We start from the raw sequence: 19200 nt of genomic DNA on the forward strand, positions 1-19200 counted from the left end.
GAACATTATGGAAAATTGATACACAGCTACACATTAACAGTAAACGCTATTAGCTAAGTAAACTGTTAGCTAATTAGCATGTAACCACTAAGTCGAATGAAATGTCGTCCGTTCCATAACGCTTACTGAAAAAAAAAAAAGCACCATTGATGCACTAGCCACAACTGACCGCAAATTATTAAAAAACACAAATTGGCTAACTACAGCTTGCAAGCGCTAGCTTGATGCAACATTTTTTTTCCAGACGTCCGCACGAAAAAAAAAATGCATCTTGACAACACCAATCCAGATCAAATTTAACAAGAATGCATACAATGTTTTAGAAAAATAAGTTTCTAACAATTTAGCAATAAAGGTGTTCCAATTGATTCACTCTCAATTTGAAAAAAAATATTCCCCTACTCAGGGCTTTACAAATTAGGTTTTCAAAAATGTGACGCCTGGGAAATATTATTGTCAGCCAAGTACTCCAAAATCAGTACAAAGCATTTAGGATGGGAAAAAAAATAAACGAGTAGAGTGCCATCCATTCCTAAATTTATCTGTCTGTAACATCTGATTTTATTTCTCTCGCAAAAAATAATGACAATCCCCATCCACTTCAAATGTAATCAACATTTATCAAAATAAAAGCATCCAATGTTCTACAAAAAGCCGCAAACAAAATTAAGCAATAAGGTGTGTCGTGTTCCAATTAATTTGCTCTCAATTAGAAAATAAAAAAAAAATGCACTGTTCAGTCATGGTTTTACAAAGCACTAGATAATTAAATATGCTTCAGCAGTGGTCAACTCATGCACAATGGCGGAGGCGGAATATATGAGCAGCTGATATCGGCGTGGACCTGCTGGGAGGTCTGAAGAGCGAAAGCTTGACTCCGACATTGGCTCCGCATTCCGCTTTTGTGTTGGCTTCCCTCTTAATTTATTTCTGGTTTCCTCGGCTTCAGACGCACTCGCAGACACTCGAATCCTGTTTCACTACCGTTTTTACGAGTTTTTCTAGAGGTCGCCTCAGGAGCACATTTTACTCTCGCCTTCTCGCATTCAGAACAACTGTTCTGTTTACTGGGCTCGTCAGACCACTTTTTTTTGACTTGGGACAAATTTGGTTTGTTTTGACAAACTGGCTCGCATACGTCAAAGAAGTTTTTGTCTAAAAGGCCGCTTTTGGGTGGTGATTTGACATGGCTCCAGCGAGCTTTGCATGTGCTAGCAATGTAGTCATTTTTGCGGCACGATTGTCAACTCGTCTGTTTTTAATCGCTCGCAGCTGGTTGGAATGTACTTTTGCTAATGTATACCGCATTTTTGTGAGGAGAATTTATTTTTGTGGTTGTAATTCAAAGCAGGGGAACCAAAGGGTGACGCTAACATGCATGGCTAATTGGAGCAATACTCCGAGTATAAAAAAAACTGACAAAAAAATAAATTATGTCAAACTATGGCAACCATATTGCTTGAATTAGCAAATGCATATCAGCTGGAAAATGATCAGTGCTGTACAGTTATTTGTTTGGATGTGGTTTCCAGTATAATATATTTATTGTTCGTATCGGATACTCATGGAGGCTGGCGATACTAGCCACTGATACTCAAGGCAAATAAATTATTTTATTTTATTTTATTCTCTTCTTTGTAATTTTGTCACCGGGAGACAAATATCAGTGGACATCTATTAGAACAGGACACATTCGTGAAAATTAGGCATTGTGGTAATTCCATAGTTTAAACGACTAACTTTTGTCCAAATAAATTCTAAACTAAACTATGGGTATACAAGTTTGACTTGTTTATATATTGCTTATATATTGTTCCCACTTTTTTTTTTAATAAAGCTAGATTTTATGAATTGAGACCGATAGTTTTGATTTATTTTGATTAAAATAGGTTTTGGGTACCCTTGGGGTACATCAAGCCAGTTAAGGGGGTATGACAGTTTTACAGTACGTTTCTCCAGGTTACAGCAAATCCAATTTTCTATTTAAAATCCAGTTTATGCCCACAGTACATGTTTTCTCTTCAATTTAAGAGCAAATTAACTGGAACCTGAATCAGCTCGTGTGCCCCAGGTCATCAGTCCCATTATATATATTTTTTTTCTTTTTCTTTTATATACAGTAGATAAAAACCAGTTAGAAACCCTATTGCTTCCCAGTTTGTCGCAGACACAAAACACAAAGACTTACTGAGCTTTGTCATTTTCAACCCTTTACTCTCGGTTAACGCTAAATATTAATGCTAATGCCAGAGGCCAGATTCATTTTCATGAATTATGTGCCAAACGGGAGCCTGCGATCATCATCTCCCATCATGTTTTCATCCCCATCTGCTCATGTTTGTTAGTTTTTAACATCTAAAGATAAAAGAGCCACTTTTTTCCTCCCCCACCGCCTCCCTCGCCACCGCCAAACATCAAAACCTTTGCTCAAATTACGCCAGTGTGAACGAGTTGGTTTTTAAGATGATTTTGGCCGAGACCGCGACCGGCGATACGATATGAAATATTGACGCTGATCCATCAAGCGAGCTCCGATGCTTCTTTAAGAGCCCTCGTTCAACTCAACAGCGGGAGTCCCTTTGAAAAGTGCATTGTATGGTTGCAGACGAGCGACTCAAATGGCAATTACGGCAAATGCCAGCGGTATCATTTGCATGCAAATTGCCTTTTTATTTATCCAAGGTCAGTTTTAGACTCCACGCTGAATTTTGTTTTCTAATAAGTGTTGGGCGCCAGAGGCTGGCACTGCTTATTTTGATACATTAAATGTTGATTAGTGCAAAATCATGTGAAGCTGATGAAATATGAATTGGAAGAACACGCTAGGAATTAAAATCTTTTGCAAGTGCGGCGGCTCCGGAAACTCATTGTGCACTTATATTTTATAAAGGAACGTGCTTCAAGATGGAATACTGCATGTGTAAAAAAAAAACAAAAACAATGTAGTAACATGAATAATGTATTGAAGAACATTTTCATTATTAAAGGCTGTTTTTTTAAGTTAGCCTTGATTCCAGTGCTTCTCAATAACATTTTTCGAAGCCCCCCCAGGAAAAAGAAATCCTTTCATGCCCGCCCACCCCCATGCGCTGACTACAAATAAAAGAAAAAAAAAAGCATTATGCCGCAAATGAACTTTCAAAAATGATTAACTCGTTTATACGTTACGTTTTTTTTTTTTCTAAAACCAACCAAGTGCATCAAAGTGCAAATGGCAAAAACAAAAACAAAGACTTTCTCCTAGGGTCATTCTCCCCCAGACTACAAATAAGACCTCCTAAAATAAAAATTGTGTAAGTACACCTAAAGCTATAGTCTTTAGCATAAAAATGTGTGTAAGTATTCCTAAAACTATACCATTTTTAACACTGATAAAAGAAATATCAAATTAATGAACTTCCATCCACTGTTAACTCATTTTTTACAGCGTTTATACATGTTACAGGTTAGTCTAAAACTGAAAGAAAATCAACCAAGTGCATCAAAGTATCTAAAAACAAAACAAAAGCGTGAATTTTTATAATATTGCAACTACACCTCACATGGCAAAATCAAAGCCTTTTTCCTGGGGTCTTCAGCCCCCCCCCCCCAATCCCAGTCAGATCCAACTTAAGTAGTACGCGATATACGAACCTGATAGCAAAACCGCAGCCTTGCATTTCGTACATTGCTCTAAATCGACACAATCTATCAATTTAATTTCCCTCAATCGGTCGTGGAGAGACGCGGATTTTGTCTGGTGTGAGTCCGCATATCTTAGCTCCCGCCTATTTTGCTGTAAATGGCTGGCTGGGCCCCTCTCCCGGGGAACGCTTGATGGCATGTGGCGGCGGGATAACGGCTCTACTTTACAGTCTAGTGCTCCGCTTTTCAATTTGCGCTCCACAAAGAGGTGAGCGCGCGCCGCCGTCATCTACTTTTTGAAAACCATCGTCTCGGTAAACACGTCAAAATATAAATTCGAGGAAAAGGAACAATTTCATTTCGGGGGGGGATACCTGGAACGCCGCATGACCATTCGCCACTTAGAGGCAGGAACTGCATCTGTGGAGGAAGTAAACCGAAGACCAGTAGAGCAGTCTCCGGGAGTCACGGCCATAAATTATTTTTCGTGTGGTTCCCAATTATTGATTGAGTGATTGAATTGTAAATTCTTCAATTTGTACCTCCGCATCAGTTCTAAATGTTTTTCACAATTATTTTTTTTTTTATACCACCCTGTTTGAATGCTATATGCTCCATTTTGACATGCAATTAAATCCAATTTGGAATCCAATTAAATCCAGAAACTTTATAAATCCACAGAACAATAAATTTAAGGTTTTTGGATGCAATTTGATTAAAAAAAAAGTGAAGTTTATTTTTTAATTGTTCAATTATATTCTTTTAAAGTCTTGATTTGTCTTGGCATTGATCTAAATATTGCAGTCTTATGTAATAAAGAGTTATTTCCCCGCCAATTCTTCAGATTAATTAATTATTATTATTTTATTTTTTTATTGAAAAGTTTTACTGACTTATCTGATTGTTGACATTCCCTTTAGCGCAGCTCCATCTAGTGGATGCAGACTGGAACTTAACCGAACCCACTACTGCAGCTTCTGTTCTAAGCGCCTTATAATGCGCTGAGCCCTATATACGAAAACAGTTTTAAAATAGGCCATTCATTATAATCCCTTGCACCGCATAGTGCAGAAATTATGGTAAATATAAGGGAGAAAGTTGGACAAAAAAGTAATTTCGGTGCTTCTATCGTCACAGGACGGCCTACCAATCGCCATCAGCGTATGTCGAACGAAGGTTTGACTTTGACTCGACACCGAGCGAAAGGTATCATCGGATATCAGATGACAAGGGACGATACACGCTCGCTCCGGGCAAAAAGAATGAAATCCACCCATTGTTAAAGAGATGAGCGATACTAAAAATAAATGGCAACAGAGACATCACAATGTCGCTTGCCAGATGTTTAACAACCATGAAAGACCGGCTGATAACATTCAATGAGATAAATTACGGAGAAATGTCACAGCCATTTTTTTTTTTAATAACAAGAGCCATGAATAGGCTTAGGCTCCCCAGCCTTTGAAATCTCCAGATTACCACAAGCATTCTAATTTAGATGTATAGCCCCCGGCAGAGAACTGGCTAATTTCCTGGTGTGTCAAAATTAATGAAGAAGATAATTTGCTACAATGGAAGACGGCACACACACATGCGTACAGTACTGGCGTTGGCCGGCGCGGCCGCTATCCTTTGTATGAACCTCAAACGAGGCCGGTGAGTGAAGACAGAAGACGGGTTTTTGAAGTAGAAACCAAAAGTAGGTTAGAATTAGCGGGAAAGCATTTGGGATTTGACGCTCTTAAGATCTGCACATGTGGAGAGATGACGACCAATTTTGGCATCTATTTGTGGTTATTGCCAATTATTAACTTATTCAAGTTGAAAGACATAGTTTTACTTTTTTGTTTTGTTTTAAGCGTCCATAGGTGCTTATTTACGTATTTAAACGTCAAATGTTTGGATGAAGGGTCTAAGAGTTATTTCTCAAAAATTTGACTCCAGACAAAAAGCTTTGTCTTTGCCATGTGAAGCGTAATTGTAATAAAATAAGGATGGGCATAATTTTCTATTATTTCAGGCACTTCGGATGCACGTGGTAAGCTGTAACGCTGTAAAAAAGTGTTTTTCTTTTGTTAATGTTGAAAAGGATACGATTTAAAGTCTACAATTTTCATAGATAATCTTACTTTCTTAAAATCAGCACAGTGAGTGGTGGGTGGGTGTGAAGGGTTTACTTTTTCCTGGGGGGGCTTTGCAAAAAATAAGTGAGAAGCACCACTTTAGACAAAAAAAACATGCAAATAAGTACCTGGGATTGAATGAAGAAAGTGAGAATAAAATGAGAGAAAAATTGTTAAAATTGATCCTGGATGTATATCAGCACCCTTAAACCTTTGACCTGAGAATGCTCCCTACTTTTTGCAGGTGTGACAATTGCTTTAGTCTGGTTCTGCTTTTTTGATTGTGGTGATGCTGCGAGCCCCTCAGTATCAACTCTCTACTTGTGAAGCCCTTTGGACTGTCCCAAAGGGAGTACTAAGCGGGTGATTTTTTTTTTTTTTCTGTCTATCACGTCTGTGAAACTCAGTGCAACAACTTTGTTCTTCCCGCATCCCTCCAGGAGCATCAGTGATGCTAATACAAGAGCTTATTGTGGGATTACGTCTCTGGCCTGCCGGCTTTATGATGCAGACCTCGACTGAGAAGTTTAACCGGGACTTGGATTTGGCAAATCAAATCTGGAACGGTCCTGGGTTTGCAAACAGCCTAACTTCAAACGCCATTTTGTCAGCACTTGGCACACTTGAGCGGCCGTCAGTTTTCATCCAATCACTTTTGCGCATCAGCGCTCGATAGCCACCAGTCCAGATGGCCCGACACCAAAGACGCGGTGGGACTTGGCTTTGCGCGCCAATTTTCATTTAAACCCCGTTGACCGCTGGCGAGATGTCCTGACCTCGCGCCGCCATGCCATGTCGGCGCCATCGCCACGGATGGATTGACTTGATGTCAAGAGACGTGGCGCCGCTTGCGAAGGGAGAAGCGCATGGAGCTGTTCAAGTGACCTGCTGCTTGTCCTCATAGGAACAGCTGGCCCACAGATTGGGTCATATGGGTGGGGGGGGCATTCAATCGTATATCGCTTTAATTCATTCACTGCCATTGACGGCTATAGACGTCAAAGAACCGTTTTTATCGGGCTATCAGTGAAGTTTTTATTGGGCGCACTACACTATAAGGCGCATAGAATAGAAGCTACGGGAGTGGCTGGAGTTGTGTTATGCATCCAGAGGTCCATGCATCCTTTCAGTGAGTTTGCATGTTCTCCCTGTGCTGGTGTGGATTTTCTCTGGGTACCCCGGTTTCGTCCCACTTCCCAAAAACATGCACGGTCGATAGATTGGACACTCCAAAACATCTCAAATCGGCCTTAAGTATCTTTGAGAGTATGCACGGACGTTTGTCTGTGTGCCCTGTGATTGGCTGGTAACCAAAGTGTGCCCCGCCTACTGCCCATAGACATCTGAGATAGGCCCTAGCATGCTTGTGACCTTAGTGAGGATAAGCGAGGAAGAAAATAGATGGAGAGATTAGCTCAATGCTAAATAAAAATGGTCTCACTAATATCCATCATGGCAGCAAACGAGCTAAGCCATTTTTTTCCAAAGACCAGTTTTGGAGGTTCCGCTAAATTTAGCGTAACGTGCAATCTTGTGTAAACATACAATGAGGAGTCTATTGGGAGATGTCAAGCCCAACGCGGCGCGCGTGAGGCCTGGCACGCCGGGCAGGTAATAAGTAACGTATTTATGAAGCGCAGGGATTGCGGGTGACATCTGCATAACCTATTCATGAGTCCCGTGATGGAATCTTGGTTATCCTCCACTCTAATCTTACAGGTGACAAAAAGAGGTGAGGGGAGGGGGAGAATGATAATGAAGATGAAAATGGAGAGACAGAGAGCGAGCGGATGAAGACGGATGGGCCTAGTGCACGCAGAGGGTAAAAAGGGATGTGGGAAATATGAAAAAGCGGACTCAAATGAAGTACTAGAGGACTGTCGGAATATGGAGGATGAAGAGTGTGAGAAATTACCAAGAGAATGAGAAGAGAATGGTTAGAAGATGCCCCCCCCCCAAAAAAAAAAAAAAAACTGTACATCTTTTCTGCTCGCCACTGCATATCTGCTACTCGTGCTCTGCATACCAATGATACACGCATGCCATTCACAATCTACACCGACAGGATTGCATTCTTTTTCTGGAATGTTGAGTGGGTCGGATAAGAAAGAAATCGCAGGCAACCTTGTCAAAAATAATAATGAGAAATTAAGGCGGACATTTAAATTGATAAACGTGTACAAACCGCAAATCGGCAGTTGAATAGAGGTATCGAGAAGTCGTGGAGGCTGCCGATATCAACCATTGATACTTGAGGGTAAACGCATTTTGCCACTTGTTGTCGACTGAAAATGACATAAAATGTATTTAGGCTATGATACTGTAACAACGAATAACAGCTCAGTTTGCAAAAATCACGTCAACAAACTAGAATAATTTTGCTACTAATGACAAAATATTAACCGCTGAAAAGGGCTAAATAAGGTATAAAAAAGTAAAACAATGGTTGGGACAACACTGTCAGTCTGATATTGTTGAACCATCATCTGCATCCGAAAGACACATTCTATTCACAGCGTTTTATCATTTTGTTAATATTCAGTATTCTGTAGCAAAACCTAAACTTCAAATTTCAACGTTGGTCTGATTAAATCAGGCCATTACGCAACCAGCCTGGCCCGTGAATAGTGATCATTTGCATAATGATTGACACCTATTGAAATGCACTTGGAGAGGACTATTTTTTCAAATAATTATCCAATAAATTAGTATTTCTTCTCTTACCAAATATTGTAATCAGCATTGAAAAAAAATACTATAAATATCAGTAAATAAATAAATATCAGTCAAGCCCTTCTTAAAATTATCGGTATTCAGAGTGCATACAGGTATGATGTCTGAGAAAAGTGGTATATTATTTATTAGCTGTTGACAGCTTCAACAGAAGCATTAAGCAAGAAACATTTCTCAGGAGACTTACTTATCATAACCTCATTGGATCCACACTTCAACACGTGAACTTGAAATCGCGAATCGTGCACGTGGTCTTTTACGAACACCCCAGCCGGTGTTTTATGACGGAAAAAGAAACGGATACGGCAGGAAATTGCGAGCCGACTGGTATGTTTTGGAACGCCGGCCGAGTCATTTCCTGGCGGCGTGCTGCGTGTCCCGGTGATTTACACGACGTTCGGTACCAAACAAAGCGCTGCGGCTCCGAGCGTACAAATGATCAAAAAAATTCATTCAAAAGACAGAAGACGGATGGCAAGATGCCGTCGACCCAAGCAACCAATTTTCCTTCTTGAGACGGGAAAAACTAACTGTATAAACATTTCTATGGTGCCTATTATATATCCTCCTGACACCCAGCCTATTCATTTGTGTCCACTTGATGGAATTGGATCAGCACAACACACACACACACACACACACACACACACACACACACACACACACACACACACACACACAAATATATATATCAAGATCGAGCATTAACAGTCTGTTAGATCCATCTATCTGTCTATATATCTATCTATATCTCTCTCTCTCGATCGAGCATTAACAGGCTGTTAGATCTCTCTCTCTCTCTCTCTCTCTCTCTCTCTCTCTCTCTCTCTCGAGCATTAACAGGCTGTTAGATCCATCTATCCATCCATCTATCTTTATCTCTCTCTCTCTCTCGATCGAGCATTAACAGGCTGTTAGATCCATCTATCTATCTATCTATATCTACATATCTATATATCTCCCTCTCTCTCGCTCTCTCTCGATCGAGCATTAACAGGCTGTTAGATCTATCGCTCTCGAGCAATAGAGGCTGTTGGATGGATGGATGGATCTATATATATATATATATATATATATATATATATATATATATATATATATAAATTGGCAAAAATGTAGGAATGGACAAACAAGCGGACAAAAAAAATAAAATAAAGGAAACACCTCCCACCTTGTCTGCTGCCACTGTATTCACCACTCACCAGACAAACTGTCGACTAGGGAGGGAAAAAAAGCCTGATGAGGCACGCGGGGTGCTGCAGGAAACATTTATTAGCATAGTTTGATTTTGATTCATCACCACCTCCCAATGCGCATGCAGAGCGGCTCAACAAAAACACTTTGACTTCCTAATGGAATTTTCCATTAAGAGGCACAACAAAAAATGTTTTCAAGCGGCGCCGCCATTGAAATTGTCACCGTGCAAAACAAATGAAGCGGAAAATGTGAAACAAGCTTGTTGTTTCCACTTGGAAACAACTGCCCCAAAAGTTAACAATCACCCCCCCCCATCACATAGTAATAAATAAATATTTATACAGATATTCTGTTCTGAGATATTAGCATCAAACCTAGCAGGAGGAAATATGCAATGTGTATGTATGTAACCATGACCCAAATTCACTTTCACTTTCCAATTATTGTTAAATTACAAATCATTGTATACATTTTCATTCAGCCATAGGGCCTTCACATGGAATTTTTCAAAAAATAGCATCATTTATTGAGTCATTTGTAAGTTATCGTCGCTAAGCAGTGGTTACTTAACTCTTTAAATCAATTTTTGCACAGAATTCCTCCTATCAGCAATCACGCCATTTTCCAGTCCAATGTCTGATGTTTAAATGCCCGTGAGAAGACACATAACTATGTGAAAATGAAGTCCTTGTCCGCTCGTTTCGTGCGTCACTTCTGTCCTTGTAGTTTTACACACTCATGACGGCAATCATTTTTCCAAGCAGGATCAATTAGCCTGAACATTTGTTCCGGTTTTCAACGGCGAGGGGACGAACTTGACGCAAATGGACAGTAAGGGGGACGGCGGGAGCTGGAATCTCTGGAATGGGAGTTGACAGATCCGAGCGGAGCATATGGCATGGTGTTGCGCTTGGGCAAAATGCTGCGTAAAAAGGACAGGCCCTGCAATAGAATTAGATTAGCTCAACGCTAATTAAGCGTCATTGGTTTATCTAGGGATCGTTCGCCCTCTGTGCTTTGTCATGGCCGCCGCTTTAACCTACACTATCAAATAAAGAGAATCAATTCAAACATCCTGTCGTCAAACACTCTATTGTGTTTATTTCATCTCATAGGCTAGGTCCCTCGTTCACTGCCATTGACGGATATAGACGTCATAGATTTAATCTGTCAAGAGATTAAAATGAGATTCATTAAATCCATTCATCTCTTTTTAATCTCACTCAAAAAGCGACATGCTGGCTCCGACATTTATTTTTGACCATCAGGATAAATGTTGAAGTTTTCTTTAACAATAACATTAAAATAAAACATTTTCCATCCTGTCTGGCACAGACCTGATCTTGAATGTTCTTGAGTTTATTTTTGCAAAGACTTTTGTTATGGCTTGATACGTTATTATATTTGTTGCTATGGCTAGCTGTAGCTGTGTCACAGCTCAGTGCTTTGCATTGATGCAGTAGGCTAAACTCACAATGTACTTTATGCCGAAAGCATACATTTAAGGGTTTAGAAATGAGAATAAGGAAATTTAAAAACACAATTCTATGATTGTATATGACCCAGTTCGTTTGAGCTGGGCTGGAAGTAAATGAGTTCTAGTTTCTGCAGTATGGTCACATGAAAAGCTTGCCTCTTAACAGCATTCCAAAACAAACTGTGCTAATACACGGAGGCTGTTGTTAACTTCCTGTTGACAAACATCCTCCCACGCTTATGCGACAACAAAGTGTTTGAGCATCCCCGCATCACTTTTGCTAATATACCAACAGCTCGCATTTGGCAGAAGTTCCCTTGGCGGAGCGAGTTGAGCACGCGCCAAATAGTGGAGTCTGCGTTACAGCTGACTCGGAGAAGGATTAGCGTTAAGACAATTAACAGCAAGAAGATGAGCCGCAGGATAGGCGGTCAATCCCGAACAGTCACCGAATTGGCCGAGCAGCTTCCGATCCGATGGGAGTCGAAAAAGAAATGTGTGAGAGCGCTGATTATCTCCAAAGTCTAATATTTCAGAAGTTTGATATTAAGTAATATTTCTGAATTTAAAAGTACTTCAAGAATGACATGGCATTTTTTTTTTTGCTATTCGTCTGCAAGCTTGATACTAGCTTACAAATAATAGAAGACAGCATGAACACGCTAACTTTTAGCATCTAAAGTTGTAACCTGTTTACTGAACACATGTAGACATAAAATCCACAGGCATATATTCTTTATCCTCTGTGAAGAATGACTACTACGGCTGTTGACGTCTCCTCTGTCACCATATGAGTCCATATCGGCATTAACATTTAAGATTAACGGTGAATAATCAGCTAAACTTGTCAACATGGAGTGAAAATCATTTTGAGATCGATTGTTTCAATTGCAATTATTAATATCCGACGTTAATAATAATACCGACAACGTGACGGTGAGAACATACTCAAGATGAAAAATAAAATGTGCTGCCACACATTCATGAAACAACGGACTGAATGGCATAGTCGAAAGAAAAAAAAAAAATCAAACGTTCAATGGTTGAAAATACACACGCACAAGGCGGGACGGCGGGTAAAGACAAAGGCGAGTAGTGTTAATCACAACAGGGATTAGCGAAAGGCATGCGCGCTGCTCGTTTTCAGCACAGTTACACCCACCGCCTTCCAATTTGCAATGTAGCTCATTATGCTTTATTGCTACTACAATAGAGATTTACTGAAGGGGAACTGCTTGCTTTGGCAATATAGGCAACATGTTTTGGCTGGGGATGTATGCGTGATGGGGAGGGCAAAACAGCATTGTGCTCTGTAAGCACCATCTGGACTTGAGTGAGGAGCAGTGTCGACGGGGAACATTTATTTTTTCAGCCTAACAGAATGAGGTATTTGCTTGAGTCCACCATGATTCAGATTCCAAATATATGTTTGAGGATATTTTTTGTTTTTGTTTTAATCATTTCATATTTATTTATTTTTATTTATGATTACTATATTATATACAAGACATTTTTGTGAATATTTTGATTATTGTTTTATATTTATTATGCACTTAATTATTGTAGATATTTTAAATCATTCCATTTTATTATTATTATTTTATATATATTACATACATACATATATATATATATATATATATATATATATATATATATATATATATATATATATATATATATATATATATATATATATATATATATTACATACATATATATATTACATACATACATAGATATATATATATATAGATATATATATATATATGTATAGAGAGAGCGAGAGAGAGAGTTTTATATTGTATTTTTTGATGTGATATTCATTACTTTATTTTACATACATTTAGTTCTTCATGAGATCTATAATCTATATTGTATACCGCGTTACATTATATTTATGTTGATATATACATAATATTTGCTTGACTATTCAGCATAATAAAAACTCCAAGTGTAAATAGTGTAAAAACACTAATATATATATATATATATATATATATATAACTTTTTGATTGATAAATAAGTAACAGTAAACAAATATTTAAGCAAATAATTAATCTTAACTGGATTGGTGGGAAGAAAAAAACATTAAAACGTATTTAAAAACTGTTATTGTATTAGGATAGTGGTTAAAGTGTACATTTGTTTAAAGATGGCAGGAAAAAAAATGACATTTTGAAATTCTTTGTATTGGAGTGGTAGAAGGGGTGGCCACAGAGTGATAAGAGGTGGTCTCTGCCCCTGCACACTGGTAGAAAAATTATTACAACAATATCGCGAAAAAGATGTAACAGAAGCATTTAAGAGCTTTCTCACATCTCATTGCCAGAGAAATGCAAAGAATGATTAAACTGATTTCGCATAATGTAACTACGCTCTGGGCCACATCATTTATTGTGATTTGTTGTGTTGCTGATTATTTATCCATGTTGTGCATGTTATTTATGAGTATATCACGTACAAGCTGTTCAAACCAATTGCCTTGTCTGCTTCCATTTAAATTGGGCTCTAAATTATTGCCTTGCCTGACTGCGATTTTAGTACCACAGTAAAGAAGGAAAAAAAATGAGGGACTTTCTATTTTTTGATTTAAGTCTTATCAGCGGGAAGAATCATTTTGGTTTTACCTTTACCGGTCTTTTAACTCTGCACCGGTAAACGCCTGTGTCGCCATGGAGACCCTGACGATGTCAGGCACAATAATCCTGATCGCCCGCTGATTCCCAAGAACCGTAAACCGGGTACGTTTGAACTGTTGCGGTCGAAAAGAAAATGATAATAACCAGTCAATGAGCGGCAATTTTTTTTGCCGCCACTCAAATTGAATGCGCTGAAGGTGTTAGAGGAATGTGTGAATGCTTATTGAGTGATAGTACGTTTGCTGCCTTCCTTGTGAAAAGTGTTTCACTTTGAAACGTGGCCATCTTCCATCTTCGGAGGCGCATTTTATTCGCATTTTGCATACAATCTATATGTTCGCCTTCCGGCTTTAACTTCTATTTTCCCCACTTTCTTTAGCAGGCGCACAACTCGCCCGAGAGGAGAAATATAGATTCAGAGCTTATCTGTCAAATGGGATGAAAGTCAGGCAGGGTTACTCGCTTCCGACAACGCATACAAAAAAAGGCAGATATTACCAATGGAATTCAAAGTTTCCGGGTCTTATCTGGGGAAAATAACATTTCTTCGGAGCGAGAGAGAGCAAGGCATCAAGCGAGTCGAAATTATAGTACGTGACACACAATCGACTATTCTAATCTAATCGGATGAAATTCTCGGAAGAGTAGAGCTTTCCTAGAGCTTCGTTTTGTGAGAATTGTGTTTCAGAAAAAGAAAAAAAAAAAAAACAATCCCAAAGCATTTAGCGAAGAGATTATTTCAAATAGGATCAGCATGATCTAAAGCAGTGACCTTTTTGTGTCTGATTTATTAAAGGCCGGAACTGCGTTTGAAACGGTGGCCCAGGTCTCCAAAAATGTGAAATCCGGGTCATGGCACTCACAATATGATTACTATGTCCTCTCCCTGCATTCAAAGGCTGATCCAAACATTCACTTGGGATCAGGAGTAAATTTAGAAAGAATATCAGACGATTGACTGTAGCGTAAATACCTTTAGTTTAAGGCCAAGCCGAAAAGCGTCAGTCGCATGGCTCCCACCCTCCAGCGCTAATGGTCGGCACTGAGCTGTCAGATTAGGGCTCATTTACTCCCAGCGGGGTCTTCAATTAGCCATGATTAATACGCCCGTTGGTGCTTCTGTTTTAAGAGAAACCCGATCCGTCAAGATCGTGAGAAGACGCAAGATGGAGGTTATATCCACCCGGGCGGCACTAACGAATTAAAGATATGGTTGAAAATTGAAGATGATTGACGTTTTACGTAATTAAATGTCTTCCGTATGCATACATACTAATGCAATTGTGTGTGATGGTTGAGGTTGGAGGTAGCTTGCGATGAGCGCTTTCACAGCTCCTGTTATCACCAAACTTTACTTGAATTTACTACGGTATTTTCCGCACGATACGGCGCATGGGATGATAAGGCGCCCCTTCAATGAATGGCCTATTTTAGGATTGTTTTTCATGTGAGGTGCACCGTATTATAAGGTGCATAGAATTGAAGCCACAGTAGTAGGTGAGTTGCGTTATGCATACACTAGATGGAGCTGTACTAAAGGGAAAGTCAACAAAACAGATAAATCAAACTTTACAGTCAGAAATTAAGACGAAACTGATCTGTGGAAATGTGAAAAATGGAAAAATAACGCAATTACATTAAAAGACTTTAAAAGAACAAAAAGAACAATCGAAATGGAAAACAATTTCCAAGTGAAATGATCTCACAGGGAATCTATGTCCCCTGATGGGCAGTACACATATTTCTTTACACTGCCTCTAAATCGCAGATAGACAATAAAGATAGAAATACATGAATCATTGTAAAAAATGAAGAGGAGAAGGCCCATCGGCGCTATGGTGTAAAACAACAAATCAAAAAGGCCTACCTACAAATCCAATTTCTGAAGCTAATCCGCAAACCGGGACGTCGAAAGGAATTTCATCTTTCATTTTGTAATCGTTTCAGCGTCCGATGCTATCAGACAACTGCGTGGAGTGGCGCGCTAATCAACAAATGAGATCTTGAACTATGGCAGGTGTGTATATGAGGTCATAGTGACCTCGCTTGTTCTTTGACCAACAATCAATGATTCCTACTTTCATATTCCGTTCCTCCCCCCTATAGGGACTTGGGAACGCTCACTAATTTGTTACAGGTTCAAAATTGTAAGTTACCTCTACGTGAACTCACTGGAGTCATGTGTTCTTGGTCACACAGGACAATCGTAAAGCGGAAATGAAGACGCACGCTATTGACTAAGTATCAGTGCCGATTTTTTTTATACCACCTTCATTATTTCACATTGCATAACACATGCTAAGGGATATCAATAATTATAACAAGCGGTCAAGATAAACATGACCATTTTACAGCAGCGTCAGTCCAATTACAACACTCTCGGTGATGTATCGCAAAAAGATACGATAAACTACCAACGCGACCGTTATGAAGCGCAACGCTTTCACTTTCTGCATCCCGTCCCCGGTATTGATTTGTAAAAGGCAACGCCGATTCATGAAGGCAACATAGGGGCATATATTAAAGCCATTTGTGCCAATTAGAGTGATGGATGTCGGAGCGGCCGGCGCGGGCGTAGTCGGCGACACACTCGGATGGAGACGAGTTCAGTCATTTTTCAGAGTGATTAGAAAAACGACGACAGTTAGGGTCTCAATGCGGGCTGGGGGTGTGCAGGCAAACTTAGAAGTAATCGTGACAGTAAACAAAAAAAATGTAACGGATCATCCTCTCATTACCAAAGCCATTTATTTTCATATCAACTTGTAAATCAACTTCGCCCATACAAAGAGTGACTCCTCGTCCCTTTGACGGCTATAATGTCCTTGATGTCTTTGAGTGACAGGGGAGGAAAATTTAGCTCTGTTGTTAACAAGACCAACGCTCTTACCCATTGCGGGTAAATGCCAAAATGTTTAGCGTCATCCTTCACTTCCCACTGAAAATGTATCTGAAAAGTGACCATGGCATTGAATAACAGGTCAGGTACGTTTGTTAGTCTTTAAAATATCGATTTGTGTATTTTATTGACTATTTACATACGCGTTCACTGTGTCACTGTTTCCCATCCAGATAAATTGATCATTTGCAAAGGCAGCACACTAGGCCAGTCCTACAAGGTGGAAGATTTTCTGGGCGAGGGCAGCTTTGGAATCGTTGCCAAATGCCGTTGCACAGCGACTGGCAAGATGGCGGCCATCAAAATTAGCAAGAATCATCCGACGATCATGCACCAGGCAAGGGAGGAAATCGCGGTTCTAAAACAACTCCAGCGTCTGGATCCGCACCGGTGTCACATTGTCCGCTGGAATGACTTCTTCTTTGACAAATACCTCATCTGTTTAAACTTCGAACTTCTGGACCAGAGCCTGAATACGTTCCAGCAGGAGCAAAATCTCCCTACACTTTCCGTCTGTCAAATCAAGCCAATTTTGTACCAGATGGGAACGGCTCTGCTCCATCTGAGGGACATTCGAATCGTGCATACGGACATCAAAACGGACAACATCATGGTGGTGGACCGCCGTCAGCGGCCACTGAGCTTTAAGCTGATCGACTTTGGTTTGGCCAAAAATGTGCGCGATCTGAAAGCCGGCGACTATGTCCAGACTTCGTGGTACAGAGCCCCAGAAGTGATTCTGGGTATTCCCTTCAATGAGGCCATTGACATGTGGTCCCTTGGCATCGTAGCGGTCAAGCTAGCTACAGGCTACCATCTTTACCCGGGGGACTCAGACTACGACACTTTGGCCTACATCATCCAAACCCAGGGACAGCTGTCCAAGTCCATGCTGGACCGCGGACTACGAACGTGCGCTTACTTCAAAAAACAGGACCGAAGTCCACAAGGCTGGAAATTCAAGTCTCCCAAAGAGATGGGTTTTCACTCCATGGAAGTTAGACCTTTAAATCCCAAGTCTCTGGAGGATATTCAGGTGGTTCGGAAAACGGGAGAAGAGCGCAACCAGCGTCTCTTTCTAAATCTTGTCACAAAGATGCTTCAACTAGACCCCGATCTCCGGATTAAACCTGTGGAGTTTTTGCAGCACAATTTTTTCAACCCCGGCCACATGGGGTATGAGGACGCTGTACTGTCATCTGGCCAGACTTTCACCCAAGAGACGGGACCACAGGATGACAAGCGGATGAGCGTAAAGGTCGGCTCGAAAGACGGTTGGTTGAAAAGACTCTTCAGGAAGATTCAAGGGGCGATTCAATTCAATTGACGAGCTAACGTGAATATTTGGTATTTGCCGTCGTCATTGGCAGTGAAAGAGTTTGAAAGACATTTATGACTGAACTCTGGTTAGCTTGGTTAACGGGATAAGTTTACAAACCGGGAGGAGGAGAATAATCGGGTTGAGTAGAAATAAGCTGGTTTCACAAGGCTAAGGTGGTGGTTTCAGGCCATCTCACAGGAACTGCTAAGCTTGAATTCCAGTGTCGTTAAACACCATCTGTCGTCTCAAGGTGATACAGATTCTCACCGGTGGTCCTCTCAGGAGATCAGGCACAAAAACACTAAAAGGCCTTTCACTTGTCCTTGTCTTTTTACAAGCGATTGTTGAGGCTCCCGTTTTACTATTTACGGTCATCTAGATGTCCCTCTTATTAACAAGCTTAGCATTTTTTACCTTTTTTTTTTTTCCTGAAGTGCTGTTCTCGGAAGCCTAAGCGCTTGAATCGTGATGAGGGAACACGAGGGATGCTTTTCTAATCTCCCATCCCACCGAGGGAAAAACGGTGGCGAGTGTCGGCGAAGGTAGCGGCTCTTTTAATTTTATCGGGTTTCGTCCAAGGTCAGGGAAAAGGATTTGTTTTTGTCATGGGAAGCGTCATTGTGATTAAAATGGCATCTTTTTTCAGGCACTTTTTTCAGTTTTAGACTAACCTGTAATCTGTATAAATGCTGCAAAAATAGATGATTGTTTAAAGTCTGTTTGTATTTCTTTTGTCAAAGTTAAAAAGGATACCGTTTTAAGTATGCAATATTTATAGATAATAAACCTATTTATGATCGGCGTGGCAAGCGGGGGGGTGCAAAATGTCTCCAAGTTGGGCTTGGCAAAATTGAGAAACACTGCTTTAAATTTTTGAGCAAAACCTCAATATCACAACTTCCTAATTTTGAAACGAAAAAGTAATCAAATTCATTTGATTTATTGCCCGGTCCAACTAGAAACAAATCTACAAATTGAAAAGTTAACCCTAGATACAGAACACAGAAAATGTAACAGGATTGTGAATCGTGAAGATACATTCGCAAAAACACCTACGGTATTTTTTCAACTACCACCGATTACATAACAGGACCAAATGTGTTGCCTATATATAACATCACATGTGCAAAAATCGTTGCTTTTCACACAGTCAGTCTGATGTAACAGAATGTGTTTGGCGTGTT

The 19200-nt window shown here is 40.0% G+C and overlaps 1 protein-coding gene across 2 annotated transcripts; it reads left to right on the forward strand.

Moving 5' to 3' along the window:
- Window positions 1-16571: 16571 nt before the first annotated feature.
- Window positions 16572-18730, forward strand: LOC148406946 (homeodomain-interacting protein kinase 3-like). 2 transcript variants are annotated; one of them, XM_088403602.1, is made up of 2 exons: window positions 16572-16781; window positions 16869-18730. In XM_088403602.1, the coding sequence occupies exons 1-2, from the start codon at window positions 16760-16762 to the stop codon at window positions 18020-18022; spliced, it is 1176 nt and encodes a 391-aa protein (XP_088259728.1). In that variant the 5' UTR covers window positions 16572-16759; the 3' UTR covers window positions 18023-18730. The 2 variants fall into 2 exon arrangements, with proteins under 2 accessions (XP_088259728.1, XP_088259729.1); XM_088403603.1 differs by having other exon boundaries at window positions 16574-16776.
- The last annotated feature ends 470 nt before the right edge of the window (window positions 18731-19200 follow it).

Source organism: Hippichthys cyanospilos, chromosome 20, assembly GCF_059441005.1.
Source record: "Hippichthys cyanospilos isolate Australia breed blue-spotted pipefish chromosome 20, RoL_Hcya_1.0, whole genome shotgun sequence".
In the NCBI taxonomy this organism is placed as follows: domain Eukaryota; kingdom Metazoa; phylum Chordata; class Actinopteri; order Syngnathiformes; family Syngnathidae; genus Hippichthys; species Hippichthys cyanospilos.